This window comes from Nelusetta ayraudi, unplaced genomic scaffold, assembly GCF_046127955.1.
Source record: "Nelusetta ayraudi isolate G7.1 ecotype Tasmania unplaced genomic scaffold, CSIRO-AGI_Nayr_v1 ptg000135l, whole genome shotgun sequence".
Taxonomy (NCBI): Eukaryota; Metazoa; Chordata; class Actinopteri; order Tetraodontiformes; family Monacanthidae; genus Nelusetta; species Nelusetta ayraudi.
In genome coordinates, this window is record NW_027466185.1 from 14,810,001 (window position 1) to 14,824,656 (window position 14,656).

General features: G+C 51.4%; 4 protein-coding genes and 1 long non-coding RNA gene across 13 annotated transcripts in view; 3 read left to right on the forward strand and 2 right to left on the reverse strand.

Annotated features, from left to right (window-relative positions):
* The window catches only part of pdia8 (protein disulfide isomerase family A, member 8), a 4,147-nt gene extending 2,243 nt beyond the window's left edge, over window positions 1-1,904 (forward strand). The window contains exons 7-13 of the mRNA XM_076051676.1: window positions 48-173; window positions 274-456; window positions 573-702; window positions 775-903; window positions 1,185-1,264; window positions 1,445-1,502; window positions 1,627-1,904. Of these exons, the coding sequence (XP_075907791.1) occupies window positions 48-173; window positions 274-456; window positions 573-702; window positions 775-903; window positions 1,185-1,264; window positions 1,445-1,502; window positions 1,627-1,716 (796 nt within the window). The 3' untranslated portion in view covers window positions 1,717-1,904. The remainder of the gene's footprint in view (window positions 1-47; window positions 174-273; window positions 457-572; window positions 703-774; window positions 904-1,184; window positions 1,265-1,444; window positions 1,503-1,626) is intronic.
* LOC142905162 (uncharacterized) lies at window positions 805-1,513 on the reverse strand. Its single transcript, XR_012929505.1, has 3 exons — window positions 1,419-1,513; window positions 1,060-1,327; window positions 805-924 (listed from the first exon to the last, which is right to left on the reverse strand). It is a non-coding gene; the product is annotated as an uncharacterized LOC142905162 (long non-coding RNA).
* A 300-nt stretch (window positions 1,905-2,204) lies between the features above and the next one.
* Window positions 2,205-6,203, forward strand: cct3 (chaperonin containing TCP1, subunit 3 (gamma)). The gene is made up of 14 exons (XM_076051675.1): window positions 2,205-2,356; window positions 3,063-3,124; window positions 3,214-3,264; window positions 3,349-3,411; window positions 3,512-3,608; window positions 3,694-3,811; window positions 3,935-4,124; window positions 4,278-4,427; window positions 4,625-4,757; window positions 4,843-4,924; window positions 5,065-5,245; window positions 5,337-5,582; window positions 5,717-5,848; window positions 5,951-6,203. The coding sequence occupies exons 1-14, from the start codon at window positions 2,329-2,331 to the stop codon at window positions 6,038-6,040; spliced, it is 1,623 nt and encodes a 540-aa protein (XP_075907790.1). The 5' UTR covers window positions 2,205-2,328; the 3' UTR covers window positions 6,041-6,203.
* Window positions 6,204-8,007: 1,804 nt separating this feature from the next.
* On the forward strand, window positions 8,008-10,801 carry glmp (glycosylated lysosomal membrane protein). Its single transcript, XM_076051799.1, has 7 exons — window positions 8,008-8,162; window positions 8,512-8,676; window positions 8,870-8,968; window positions 9,041-9,241; window positions 9,353-9,571; window positions 9,841-10,112; window positions 10,381-10,801. Exons 1-7 carry the CDS (start codon window positions 8,016-8,018, stop codon window positions 10,547-10,549), a joined length of 1,272 nt encoding a protein of 423 aa, XP_075907914.1. The 5' UTR covers window positions 8,008-8,015; the 3' UTR covers window positions 10,550-10,801.
* Window positions 10,591-14,617, reverse strand: jtb (jumping translocation breakpoint). 9 transcript variants are annotated; one of them, XM_076051803.1, is made up of 6 exons: window positions 14,465-14,617; window positions 13,661-13,864; window positions 13,526-13,578; window positions 13,275-13,429; window positions 13,105-13,184; window positions 10,591-11,165 (listed from the first exon to the last, which is right to left on the reverse strand). In XM_076051803.1, the coding sequence occupies exons 2-6, from the start codon at window positions 13,747-13,749 to the stop codon at window positions 11,009-11,011; spliced, it is 534 nt and encodes a 177-aa protein (XP_075907918.1). In that variant the 5' UTR covers window positions 13,750-13,864; window positions 14,465-14,617; the 3' UTR covers window positions 10,591-11,008. The 9 variants fall into 9 exon arrangements, with proteins under 9 accessions (XP_075907918.1, XP_075907919.1, XP_075907917.1 ...); XM_076051804.1 differs by having other exon boundaries at window positions 13,661-13,885; window positions 14,465-14,609; XM_076051802.1 differs by having other exon boundaries at window positions 14,343-14,604.
* Window positions 14,618-14,656: the final 39 nt, after the last annotated feature.

The following is a 14,656-nucleotide window of genomic DNA, read 5'->3' on the forward strand; positions in this document are numbered from 1 at the left end:
GTGTGTGTGTGTGTGTGTGTGTGTGTGTGTGTGTGTGGTGTGTGCAGCTACGGGCTGTGCCCCCACCTGACGGCGGCTAACAGGGAGCGGCTGAGGGTTCGAGACCTGCTGACTGTTTACTATGACCTGGACTTCCAGCACAACCTGAAGGGCTCCAACTACTGGAGGAACAGGTGGGGGAGGTGACACACACACACACACACACACACACACACACACACACACATACACACACATGCTAAGGTACGTGTGTGTGTGTGTGTGTTTGTGCAGGGTGATGAAGGTGGTGTCTCAGTTCAGTGGGCGGGGCCTGACCTTCTCAGTAGCCAATAGGAAGGACTTCCTGTGGGAACTGCAGGAGGACTTTGGCCTGGGAGCCTCAGCTGGAGGAGAACTTCCAGTGGTGACCATCAGAACCAGGATGGGCCACAAGTTCACCATGAGGGAGGAGTTTACGTAGGTCCCACCAACCACTGGAACCACTGGTGGAACCACTTGGACCACTGACGGAACCACTGGGACCACAGGCACAGTGTTCTCATCTCCTTGTGTGTCTCTCTCTCTCTGTGAAGGAGGGATGGCTCCTCCCTCCAGAGGTTTCTTCTCGACTACTTCTCTGGTCGACTCAAACGTTTCATCAAGTCTGAACCGGTTCCTGCTGCTGCTGCTGCTGCTGCTGCTGCCAACCCTGCTGCTGTCAAGGTCACACACACACGCAAAACCAGAGCTAGGCGGGCCAGGTGAGTGACCTCTGACCTCTGACCCCCGGTGCAGGTGGTGGTTGCTGAGAACTTTGAGCAGGTGGTCCTGGACCCCGACAGAGACGTCCTGGTCCAGTTCTACTCACCATCCTGTCCTCACTGCACCAGACTGGAGCCAGTGTTTAGGGAGCTGGCAGCCACGGTACCTTGTCTTCATCACCACCTTCATCATCTGCATCACCTTCATCATCTACATCATCACCTTCATCACCACCTTCATCATCTGCATCACATTCATCATCTACATCATCACCTTCATCACCATCTTCATCATCTGCATCATCACCTACTTCACCACCTTCATCATCTTCATCACCACCACTGCCACCACCTTCATCATCATCTTCACCTTCATCAACATCACAATCGCCTCCTCCTCCTCCTCCTTCTGATGACCTCCTGTCCTCTGGTTTCCTCCTGCAGCTCCAGGATGACTCCTCCCTGGTGGTGGCCAAGATGAACGCAGTGGACAACGATGTTCCTCTGGGCTTTGACGTTCCAGGGTGAGGAGCGTCCACACACACACGCACACACTGTACACCTCTGACTGCTGCTCACACGACCCTCTACACAACTGTAGAGTGGAAAATGAAGCTGTTGTTAGAAACACCATGAAAACACTGAGTCAGTATGTGTGATGGTGATGATGATGCTGACTCCTATTCCTCACTTCGTGTCTGTAGGTTTCCAACCATCTACTTGGTTCTTGCTGGTCGGAAAGATGATCCAATCAGATACCAGGTGACTTTTTCCCTCCAATTAATCACTGTGATCAGTGCCACGCCACCATCCACCTGTACCATCACATGACCTGCGACAGTCACATGACCCCTTCCCCCCCACACACAAACACCTCCCCCTGCAGGGTGGCCGTGAGCTCCAGGACTTCCTCAAGTTCTTGAAGAGCGAGAGGAGCCGAGACAGGACGGTGGGCGGGTCCAAAGACGAGCTGTGACATCATCAGTGACGTCGTCCATGATGTCATCACCTGCCTGCTGGTCCCACTGAGCTCTCTGTTGTGTTGTGTCAGGATGCTGATTGGAAGAATTTTTATTGGTATTTATTTTCAATATTTATTATTTATTTATTGTCGATTGTTTCCATGTTTCTACTGATAAAGCTTTCTTTTAAAAAAAAATGAAAGCCTCCTGTTGTGTTTCCTGCTGAGTCACACTCACTGTCTGAAATCAAGAAACACACCTTTGATTCTATAAATTGAGACAAGTTTTTTACGGAAGCACTTTGCTGCCACGAGGGGAAAATAAACTAGGTTCAGTTTCACGAAATAACGTTCCACGTTGTAGTATGGCATCAACGGGCTTCCGTAGTTTTCATTCTTTCAAGTTCTTGAGAAGCTTCTCCACGCTGCTCGCCAGACATCATGGTTGAGCCGCAGTCCAGCCCACACGCCAGAAGCCGATTGGTCGGAGCCTCCTTCCTTCAGTCTGCTTCTCTAGTCTGATTGGTTTTGAGGACGCCTGTTGCCCCACCCACCCTGCTCAGCCCTCCTTCCGGTCGCGGTCTCCAGAAGCTTCCAGGCCGCCTCACACCCGCTCCCGCTGTCAAAATGTTCGGCCAGCAGGTTCTAGTGCTCAGTAAGTAGCTGAAACCCTTCAGAATTTGTCCAGAACCTCGGTTCTCTCGTCACAGCCGAACTCGGATCCGCTCGGCGGCTCTGGGGCTCCGTTAGGGTCGTGCTGCGACACAAAGCGATGAGCGGAGCATGTGCTTCCTCCCGCAGCCGACTGCCACTCATGCTAAACTGTTAGCATGAGCTAGACGCACAGCGAGCTAGTTAGCACCGTCAGCGCGAACCGGCTCCTAGAAGACGCAGAGCGTGTCGGGATGCTATTCACTAAGCTAACGTCCCGTCATGACTCAGCGCGAAAGCCCAGTTTAATGTCCGACTGTTAGCAGAGAGCTGCGAGTCGCTGCGGCGGTGACGTGATGGGACTGTGTGTGTGTGTGTGTGTGTGTGTGTGTGTGTGTGTGTGTGTGTGTGTGTGCTAACAGTGCTAACAGTGCTAAAAGCGATGCCACCTTTTGTTAGCCACACCCTCTAGTCATCTCTAACGGAACTTTATTGTGTTCTTCATGTTGAATCTATGACTAAAGCTCCTGATCAAAACAGCATCTATTATTACTATTATTATTGTTATTATTATTATTATTGCTGTCTGTCTTAAAGAGAGCTGGACATTTAAATTAGTTTATTTCCTTCGTTCTTCTTCGCCTTTTTTTCTTGATGATGTAACTTTGTGATATTATTGAATGGTGAATTGATTCCTGTTTCCTCTTCAGACCAGAATGTTAAGAGAGAGTCGGGACGCAAAGTCCAGACTGGGAACATCAGCGCTGCTAAGGTAAGGTTGTGTGAGAGAGACTTGCTGTTGGAGATTTTTTTCACCAAAGTGTTTGAAGCCAAACAATTGTGTGTGTATGTGTGTTTCAGACCATTGCTGATGTCATCAGAACCTGCCTCGGCCCTCGGGCCATGATGAAGGTGAGCTTCTGTCTGTCTGTCTGTCTGTGTCTGTGTGTGAGAGAGATTCATAAATTAGTGTTACAATGGTGTGTGTGTGTGTAGATGCTGCTGGACCCAATGGGAGGAATCGTGATGACCAACGACGGGAACGCCATCCTGAGAGAGGTGATGACTGCTTCTGTCTGTCTGTCTGTCTGTCTGTCCGTCTGTCCGTCATGTGTGTTTGTTTCAACCTGTGTGTGTGTGTGTGTCTCCCTACCTTCAGATCCAGGTCCAACACCCTGCAGCAAAGTCCATGATTGAGATCAGTCGCACTCAAGATGAAGAGGTTGGAGACGGGACCACCTCCGTCATCATCCTGGGTGAGAACACTGCCCCTTTGTGGCCACCACCTCCTCCTCCATTTCTGTCTGTGAATAAAGTGCATGTGTGTGTCTGTGCGCTCAGCGGGAGAGCTGCTGTCGGTGGCTGAGCAGTTCCTGGAGCAGCAGATGCATCCCACAGTGGTGATCAGCGCCTACCGCCAGGCTCTGGACGACATCCTGGAGGCCCTGAGGGACATCAGGTAGGGACCTGTGCCACCAGCAGGGGGCAGCAGGGAGGAGCACAGGATATACCAGGAGCTGATTATGAGATTGGGCTGAGAACTCAGGTGATTGGCTGTATATAAGAGGGCGTCTCCCCCCAGCGTCCCCGTGGACACCTCGGACCGCTCCATGATGCTGCAGATCGTCCAATCAGCGGTGGGCACCAAGGCGGTGAACCGGTGGGCGGATCTAGCGTGCAACATGGCGCTGGACGCCGTCCGCACGGTGGAGCTGGAGGACGGCAGCGGACGCAGAGAGATCGACATCAAGAAGTACGCCAAGGTGGAGAAGGTAACACTTCCTGTTGCTGTCTGGACGGCTGGCTGGAGCCCTGCCCCCTCCTCTGGTCTCCTGTCACCCTGGAGTCACTCACTGACTGAGTCAATGAATCACTCAGTCAATGAGTGAGTGAGTCAGTGATTCTGTGTGTGCGTGTGCGCGCAGGTCCCTGGCGGGCTGATCGAGGACTCGTGCGTGCTGAAAGGAGTCATGATCAACAAGGATGTGACTCACCCCAGGATGAGAAGACTCATCAAGGAGCCGCGAATCATCCTGCTGGACTGTTCACTAGAGTACAAGAAGGGAGAGAGCCAGGTGACACACATACACACACACACACACACACACACACACCCACACCCTGCTGGACTCCAGGTGACACCAGGTGACACCAAAATTCCACTTCTAAACGTGTGTGTGTGTGTGTGTGTGTGTGTGTGTGTGTGTGTGTGTGTGTGTGTGTGTGTGTGTGTGTGTGTGTGTGTGTGTGTGTGTGTGTGTGTGTGTGTCAGACGGACATTGAGATCAGTAAGGAGGAGGACTTTGCCAAGATCCTCCAGATGGAGGAAGATTACATCCAGCAGATCTGTGATGACATCATCCGCCTCAAACCAGACCTGGTCTTCACTGAGAAGGGCATCTCAGGTCAGCAGTCACTCACTCAGTCACTCTCTTACCCATCCACTGACTCTCTGCTGACTTACTCAGTGACTCACTGTATGGTCATCAGATTTGGCGCAGCACTTCCTGATGAAGGCCAACATCACGGCCATCCGCCGCGTCAGGAAGACGGACAACAACCGCATTGCCAGGTGACCTTTAAACCCCCCGCCACACACCGTTCAGGGTGTGCGGTGACAGTGTGCGTGTGAGTTCTGTTAGCTTAGTCTAGAAACAGCTGCCGCTCTCTCTCTCCCTCACACACCTCTGTTTCTCTGTCCGCCTCCCGCAGGGCATGCGGTGGCCGCATTGCGAGCCGTACGGACGAGCTGCGTGAGGAGGACGTGGGGACGGGTGCGGGGTTATTCCAGGTCAAGCAGATTGGTGACGAGTACTTCACCTTCGTCACCGAGTGCCGGGACCCCAAGGCCTGCACGGTGCTGCTGCGGGGGGCCAGCAAGGAGATCCTGGCCGTAAGCCCCGCCCCCTCCACTCTTCCGTCACCAATCAGCATGCTGCTGCTGCTGCCTGCCTCAGCTCCTTCTGTGTGCTCCTCTGCTGCAGGAGGTGGAGAGGAACCTTCAGGACGCCATGCAGGTGTGTCGTAACGTGCTGCTGGAGCCCCGGCTGCTGCCAGGAGGGGGCGCCGTGGAGATGGCGGTGTCCCAGCGGCTGAGCCAGCGCTCCAGGGGCCTCACCGGGGTGGAGCAGTGGCCCTACAGGGCTGTGGCCCAGGCCCTGGAGGTGGTGCCCAGGACCCTCATCCACAACTGTGGAGCCTCCACCATCAGAGTGCTGACATCACTCCGGGTGAGGAGGGGGGGGGAGGAGGGGGGGCCGTGGATAGATGATGATGATGATGATGACGACGAATGAAAGGTGATGCTAACTCTCTACTAGCGCCGTTAGCTGAGCAGCTTTACTGATGTTGTCCCCCCCCCCAGGCCAAGCACACCCAGGCTGACGGAAGCTCCTGGGGTGTGGATGGAGAGACTGGCTGTCTGGCTGACATGGCTGCCAAGGGGATCTGGGATCCGCTGGCCGTCAAGGCCCAGACCTACAAGACGGCCGTGGAGGTGAGTGAGTGGCGCTGGAGCTGACGGCCAGTCATGACGCAGCAGCAGCAGCACCCTTCACCTGTCTGTTTGTCCGTCTGTCTGTCTGCCGCCCCCCTCCAGACGGCCGTCCTGCTGCTTCGCATCGACGACATCGTCTCCGGACACAAGAAGAAGGACAAGGACGGAGCAGCAGCAGGGGGACCGGAGTAGTCACATGACCAGGGTCACATGACCAGATCCACCACTCCGTGTGTGTGTGTGTGTGTGTGTGTGTGCGTGCGTGCGTGCGAGTGTGTGTGTGCGTGTGTATGTGTATGTTCACCGACACACACCGTCGTTTGTGATATCAATAAAGTTTCACTGTTGGATCTGCTTTGGTCTCCAGTGTTTGTTTGGTGAAATGTGATGTTACTTCCTGTCTAGTAAAGTGGGCGTGCCGTGAGGAAGGACGGAGTCTGCCTTAAGTGGATACAGTTCCGTGTCTCAATTCAGGGTCTGCATCCTTCGAAGCCTGCATTTGAAAGGAAGTTGCGTCATAGCACTGCGCGAAGGCTTGTCCCAATTCCCCGAAATCCGAAGGACACTCCAAATGCTTACTCGGAATGCGTCCTAGTTTTAGCCGATTCAAAGGATACACAGCTACTATCCGTTGCGTCCTTCTGTATCCCAGGATGGTTTGCGTGCTGCTGCGAAGCATTCTGGGATCCTGGGAAGTCAGCTGAAATTGCGCCATCTACTGGCAAGGACACAACATATAAATTTAAGTATTGACATTTCACATAAAATATTATGTTTTTAATGTAGGGTTTTTATTTATTTGAACATCCAACGCCATGGTTAGCTTGATGCTATGTAAACGTCACTTCCAGGGTTGGCCAGCAGGAGGGAGCGGCTGTGACGCAACCAGGAAATACACCAAAGACTAGACCGTCCTGTGTGGTTACCGGGGAAGCGGGTTTTGCTCCATCCTTCTTGGCCGGGTCCTTGGGAGAACGCTTCCTTCGAAAGATGCAGACCCTGAATTGAGACACAGCCAGCGTAACACCTGCTAGTGGAAAACCCAGTACGACTGCCGAGGGGCCACTCAAGGTAATGCAGCACAAAAAATCCCATTGGGCTCCAAAAAGCATTTTTTTCCCCCATTAGACCACAATACAAAAATGAAGGGCCTATGAAACCTTTGACCTTTAACCTGATACCCAGTTCATCATGAATCTTTCTATTGCAGATTTTACACTGGAGTACTTTCGGTCTTTCAATAATTTAAATGTAAACGCTATCAGTCAAAAGTTTGGACCCACTATCGAATGCAATTTTTCTTCATCTTTACAACTTTCTCCACTGCAGATAGATACTGAAGACATCAAATGTATGCACAAGATACATGTAATTATGCAGCAAAACACATTCAAAAAAATTCATGAGAATGAAAGAAAAGACATTAAATTCATAGGGTGAGTCCAGGGTGACGTCACGCGTCACGTAGCGCATGATGGATGCTGGGAGTTCCATTGGTACTACAGGTACTATGATAAAATGAGTGAGAGATGGGAAGATGTTCAACACTGTGCAAATGAAAACAGGAAGAATGATCAGTTAATGTTGAGTTTGAGGAAACTTCATATCCACTAAAACAAATGGGCCAAATCTAAACTGAACATTGACCCCTTTGCTCTCTTATGCTGCCACAATCAAGGACATCAGAAATAAGAAAGCCGCCAAAACATTATGGAGAAGGTTTGTGCCAATGATTTGTAAAGGCCTGTGCCTGTCTTTGGTTTTCTTGTTTTTTTGTATTTGCTTCTTGTAAGAATCTTCCTGTGTATGATTGTATGTAATTTTCGTGTTGCACATAAAAAAACTTTCCATCGGCATGGTTTGAATCGGGTTGCACCGTCCTGTAAACAAAGTTAATCGAGACTTCAGCAATCTCCACCAGCAACCAACCCCCACCTCCACCCCCATTCCCCATACTCCCCCCAGCTAGGGTTGCCAGGAGTTGGCAACCCTAGGTGTGAAGTGCGCATGCTCTGTGGGCACAACAAGCTGCATTGGGAGAGCAGCTCCATTGGATTGATTGGCTCCTGCTCTCTTGCTGTTGTCCAATGAAAAGCATGCGACCGCTTCCTCTCCTTGTAAGTCAGTGGGTGGGTTGGGGCGGGGCTTTACCCACTCCGGCGGTCATATGAGCGTGTATCATGTGTCACGTCATGTGACTTCCAGCGCCGCAAGAGCAACAACAAACATGGCGGCTCGCGGCAGCAGCCCGTCGCTGGTTTTCCTCTTCACCGTCGCCACTTTGTTCAGCAGAGCAATGACATTCCGACGAGAGGTGAGAAAAACTATGGGAAGAAAACAAATTTCCGGTGAGAAAAAGAACAACAAAGTTGGTGGGCGAAAGTGAGAGTGCTCAGCGGTCTTCTGCTGCTCGGACTGTCGCGGTGAGTTGTGAGGAAACAAATGGGTCAAACAACAACACGACAAACGAGAGGACCAGCCACCGAGTCTGCTTGTCTTTAGCCTCACTCGCGCACAAAATAGAGCAGACGCCGAAACGACAAATGCACTGCGCGCACCTCTTCGCGACTGGTGAAATTCATCAGTTCATCCTCCTCCGCCACTTCCTGTCAGCTTCCATCTTCTGCTCAGTCAAAGTGCTTCTTCTCCTCTTCCTCCCCCAGGTGTCGATGGAGCTGAACCCTGGTGCTCCCTCTCAGCCCTCTGCTGGTGACCTGCTGCACCTGCGAGCGGTGGGAGACCACGACACGCTGCACTTCCTGTTCTGCAGCCAGGGGGCACCGTCGCTGCTGCTGGTCCACACAAACACCTCTTCTTCTGTGCTCCAGGTGGGGTCCACCTCCACCTCTTTGAGATGTCATCAGTCCACCTCCCCCCTGTAATGTCATCAGTACACCGGACTAAACTGAGTTGTTCTCATTGGCTGACTGTGTTTCCGTCTCCTGTGAGGTCGTCGACCAGCCAACCAGCAAGTGAGATGGTTGAAGCGAAGCCTCTGATTGGTCATGGTGTCTCCTGCAGGTCAACTGGACCCAGTTTGAGCAGCGCAACATCACTGGTGGCCTACGGGTGGAGCCAGAGAGCAGCGTGGTCTACAGCACCGCCCTGGTGCTGAGCAGGGTGGGTCGTGCCTCCTGTGACACCAGAATTTACTTCAAGGTCACCCTCTGACCTCTGACCTCCCACCCTCAGCTGCTGGAGTACGACGACCAGAATGACACGGCCACACCCCCCTCTGGCCCCGCCTCCTTCTTCCCACCCCAGAGGCTGCAGGACATCACCTGGTCCAACTTCAACCTGTCGACCTCTGAACTCTGCGACTCCACCCCCTGTCGTTCCGCCAAGCTCTGTGGCTCCGCCCCCTCCTTCGCCTCCGGACAGCTGTGCCTGCGGGTGGGTGGGCGCAATTTAACTACCGTTAGTCGCTGTCATGTAATGATTTAACCGCTGTAATTTAACAGTCACAGTTGACAATCAGTAGTTGATCGTCTTTCTCTCCCCAAGCTGACGGTGTTTGGGGCGGAGGGGCGAAGCCTAGAGTGGCCCCGCCTCCTCCACTCCGCCAACTCCTCCCAGTTGGAATTGTGGTTGGATGGCGTGCCGGCCCGGGCTGCTCGCTCTCGCTTCCTATTGGAGCTGGCGGCAGTGGGCGGGGCCAACCCCCCCAGCAGAACGGAACTCCGCCACTCCATCGACGACGAGTTCACGCCCTCCATCTTCAAGGTGATCGGTTGGTCGATCGATTGATTGATCCATCTAACGTTTGTGGAATTTCACATTGCGTAATTTAACAGCTGTTGTTTGACGGATCATTTTAACAGTTGTCATTTACCGGTTGTAATTTGATGGTCCTGTCATTTAACGATCGTGATTTCAAGGTTGCTACATTCAACAGCCATAATTTAACGGTTATGCAATTTAAGGGTCACTGACTGAGAGTCAGCTGATCAGTGTATTGATCATTAATCAAAATGTGACCGTGTGACCACCAGGAGGTGCTGTGGCTTCCTCAGTCCAACGGCTCCTCCCAATTTCCCTCCTTTGTCCAATGGAAGCCAGTGGCCTACCGAGAGACTCCGCCCACACTGGCGGCCGCCACTTCCTGCGGCCACTCGCCTCCGCAGCGGCTGATCGGACAGGAGGTGGCGGCGGCGGCCGGCCTGGTGCGGGCCTTCTACCTCCACGACCCACAATCGTTTGGGCTCAATGTGAGCTTCGGCCAAGCCGGGGAGCCCTTCTACAACAGCAGCCACTTCCTGAGCTGGTGAGAGACAAACCTCTCCTCCTCCTGTTCTTCTGCTGATTGATCTGATTGACCTATTTATTTATCGATTTTCATTTGTTAAATTTTAGGTGAATCTGTATTCATTTAAGGTACTTTTAGAATGAGTTTGTCTTTTTTACTGTGCAAATGTTCCGTGTGAAATGTGATTGTAAAAAGTCTACACTTTCTATTCCTTCCACCCCCCTTCTCCTTTCTCTTTCTGTTATACCCCCCCCCGCCCCCCCCCCCCACCACCCAAATCCTCCAGGACGCTGCTGATTGGCTCTGGCTCGCCACCAGCTGAGTTCCTGTCTCCGCTGGTCATCGTGATGATGGCGGTCGGCCTCGGGGTCCCGCTGCTCCTCCTGCTGGTGGGCGGAGCCTGCGTCTGCATCAGAAAGAGGGCCTCGCCGGCAAACTATCAGCCAATCAACTGAAGTCTGGTGATGTCGGCCAATCAGAACTCAGGACACGTGGATAATGTTTTTTGCATCGACAGTCTTCATATTTTTTTTATTGAAACTTTAATCATCAATCAATCACTGATCCATCAACAGTCTCCCTTCCCTCAGCCAATCAGGATCTCCGAGGATGACGTCATGATTAGTGTTGTGGAAAACAAGCTGCTGCTTTCTGTCCTCTGCAACATTGTTTTTTACTTCAATAAGAATTAAAACGTTTGAACCGCGTTTGACTTCCTGTTGTGGCCGAGCGCTGCCCCCTAGTGGTGGCGCTGGGACTCTGTCTAATCAGGACAGCCTGCTGCTGTCTGTCAGAGTGATGATGTCACAGCTTCCACCACACCATGGTTCTGCTGCTGCTGCTGGTTCTGCTCCTGGTTCTGGTGCTCCTGGTTCGGGTACTCCTGGTTTCCGGTCTCGAGCCTCCGCGGCCTCCTAGATGGACTCGATCTGGCGCCGGACCTTCTCGGAGGCCAGGCGGTCCAGCCAGCGCTGCCGTGTGACCACCAGGACGGCGAGCAGGAGCGTCAGAACCAGCACCACGGCCTCAAACCTCCAGAAGAGGTTCTCCTCCATGACAGCAGAGCGGCAGCTGGGGGAGAAGTCAGAGAGGCAGAGTGAGACCTCTGTAGCTGAACATCTTTGGAGCTACTAAATGATGGGGTCGGGTTCGCGACAGGGTTTCGGGCAGGGTCACCAAGGGTTCTAAAAATAGCTCCAATAGCCACGAACCAATGAGCTGCAGCTAATTGGTTTTGGTTGCTATTCTTGTTTAAATAACACTTGCATGTAGACCAGAAACAACAATATATTAAAAAGGAAAAACTCGAATAAATGTTTAAAAGAAATGAACTGTGGTCTAGTATAGTTGAAAGGTCAGCCGTGGTGGAAACAAGGCAACGTGGAAATTAGATGACTGACAGCAAACAGAACGGAAACACCATTTTCATGATGAACAGCAGGTCGAGCCTTCACCACTGGGACAGGAGCCTTTGTGGCGACGGCAAAGCGGCACAATGTGGAGAGACATTTTACAGTGTGTCACACAAACTACCACGCTAACTACAAGCAGGAAACGTTAAAAGCAGCTTTGCACAAACGGCAATCTTTTTTCACAATAAAACTCCCAAAAGGGAACTGAAGCCTCATTCAGAGTGACGCAACCTTTGACAAAGAGGAAGACGAAGAGGTTGTCAAACTGTCTGTATTCCCACTGCATCGTTCACCAGCAGGCCTCGTGCTGAAGTGATGGTCGCTCCAGAGCCAAGTAGCTGAGAACCTGGAGAAGTGGAGAAGCTGTCCACTGAATACAGTCACCGGCTACTGCACAGAAACCCCACGGCTCTGCGGGGAAACAATTCTGCCTCGTTTGTTTTCACTTTTGTGTGAAATCAAAGAGTTTCTGCAGTGCAGAGGAAGACACCTCATTGCTGGAGGACACTGAATGGACATTGGACCTTCCATTTCTAACAGACCAGACTGGGAGAGTGAACAGTTTGACCTGTGAGCTGCAAGGCAAAGGTGAGACTGTTGCTGAGTTGATAAGAGCTTTAAACGGTAGGTGCTGCACTGTCCCTCAGTGCAGATGGTGCTGAAGACGATGCTTCTGCATCTCAGGCTTTTGACACAGTTGCAGAAAAGAACTCTCAGAACTCTCTGGTCATAAAAAGACTGGGCCAAGAGTTTGAACAGGTTGGTGAGCTGGATCAGCTTAGAGCCATGCGGGTCTGGACACATGGGGGCTGAAAACTCCACCTTAAAGCTCATCAGGCTGCATCAAACTTTTGGTGCCTTGTTGACACAAAAGTCCAGTGGTGTGTGAACAGCAGAGGTGAAGTCTGCAGCCTGTCTGGTTCAACCTATCAGTGTCAACCAGGCTTTCACTCATAGTGACAGTTACACACCAGAGCTCAACACACTGATGAACAGCATGCAACGCCAGGCTTTACACCAACTGTCACAGAAACCAGATGTAGTGTCCAGTTCAAAGTGTAATCACATTTATTTAAAAATCTGAAAGTTGATTTTTGTATTTTACATGATTTATTATTTGTACCAACATGGTTCAAAGTAATTCATGATTTGTTTAAAGTGTTAGCGGCTAGTGAGAACAGCACTGTGATTTCCTCGGACTGTCGTAGCTGTGATCGTTTGAAAATGTTCCATTTGGAAAACACTTGAACTTTGAGAAAACAGAAATAAAGTGTTGCATATTGATATTTATCTGTTTCCTATCTTGTTCAATTACTGTTGATATTTATTGTGAGAAATCATTAACCTGATCAGTGTCTTCACATCGATGAATATCATCAATTATCAATAATAACATTATAGTTAAAGGCAAATTGGTTATTTGTGAAGTGTGTGTCAAACTGGTAGCCCTTCACATGAATCAGCACCCAGGAAGTAGCTCTCACTTTCAAAAAGGCTTGTGAGCCCTGGTGGTTGGGGTTTGTTCAGTCTTGCTCTGAGTGAGAGTCAGAGTGAGACCTCCTCCATGACTGAACATCTTCAGACAAGTGAAGTCTCACCTCTTGTGCTCATCCTTGTTGGAGCGCGTGCAGTTGACCTGCTCCACGTAGCCTGTCGCGCCGCACGCTGCCCACAGCCTCTGCAACACAAGAGGGCGTCAGCACCATCAGCCACCACAGCACCATCAGCCAGCACAGCACCACCTGGCTGACACCACAGCGCCACCTACAGTCTGGTAGGCGGTGCACTGATGACACTCGCTGGTCACTACAAACTCCTCGTGTGTCCAGCAGGGGGGGCGCTCTGCTTCCTCCGCTGCTGCTGCTCCTGCTCCTGCTGCTGCTGCTCCTGCTCCTGCTGCTGCTGCTGCTCCTGCTGCTGCTGCTGCAGGAGGAGGAGAAGATGTGATGATGTCATAGAGTTGTGTGATGATGTCATGGAGCGGTCGCTCGCCCGACAGCAGCAGACGTCCTCTCTCACCAGCCGTCTTGTTGTTGGTGCTGTTGTTGTTCAGCAGAGCTGCTCCCAGAACCCTGCGAGATACACAGTCAGTCAGCAGGAGAGGAGTCAGTGACTCACTCAGTGGCTCACTCAGTGGCTCACTCAGTGACTCACCTGAGTGACAGCAGGCCCCAGAACAGGACGTGGAAGACGAGGACTCTCGGCCGACAGCAGGCCACCAGGATCCGGAAGTCGCTCTCCATGAGGCGCCACCTGTGGCAGGACGCTGCTACTGCAGCCACACTCCTGCTGCTGCTGCAACAAACTGGCTCTCTGATTGGGTCTCTGCTGGTTGCAGGTCACATGACCAGGCTTCGGCTGAAACCACAACACAAGAACCTAACATGCGATTAGCTTCATTGTACTGCAATATATTATAACAAACGATATATAACTGCAATGCAATATAATATATAATATAATATAATATATAAACAATTACCGGAAGAGAACAGATGCAGGAGCGAGTGCTCTGAAAGGGAGGAGGGCTAGCTAAGTTCCAATTAGCTTAGCTTCATCTTTTTCAACATAGAGGTTTTTAAAATGTCACCAACACGCACCTTGAAACAAAGTAATCACTCAATCAAATCAATTCTCACAGTGGCGCGATGAACAGCCGGCTGTCACGTCACGGCCCCAACGTCTCGTGATTGATGGGCCTCGAGCAGACTAAACAAATAGGTCAACTTTGTCTCCAAACAAGCATTAGCACGTTAGCTCACCGATAACAGCGACTCGTGACTTCCGCGTCAGTCTGACTTCAAGTAACAACCAGATGTTTCACGAGCGCTCTCACCGTTGTTGTTGTTGTTGGCGTTGTTTACCAGCTGATGCTAACAGCTAACAGGTAACCGTGACCGCCGCACTGGTGTTCACCAGCTAACCCTAACAGCTAACCGCGAACCGAACAGCGCTTACCGTCAGGAGGATCGTCCTCGCGGGAGAAAAGAAGAAAAAAAGAAGAAAAAGGAGAAACGACACTTCGGTGATGAACACGAAGAGACCGAGATGAAGCTACCGTATAATGAGCTGGTGTAACACGCTAGTACTTCCGGGGCAGAGGTTTTTCTAGCATCCGTTTCTTGTTTTTTTTTTTTTTTTAACGGAACT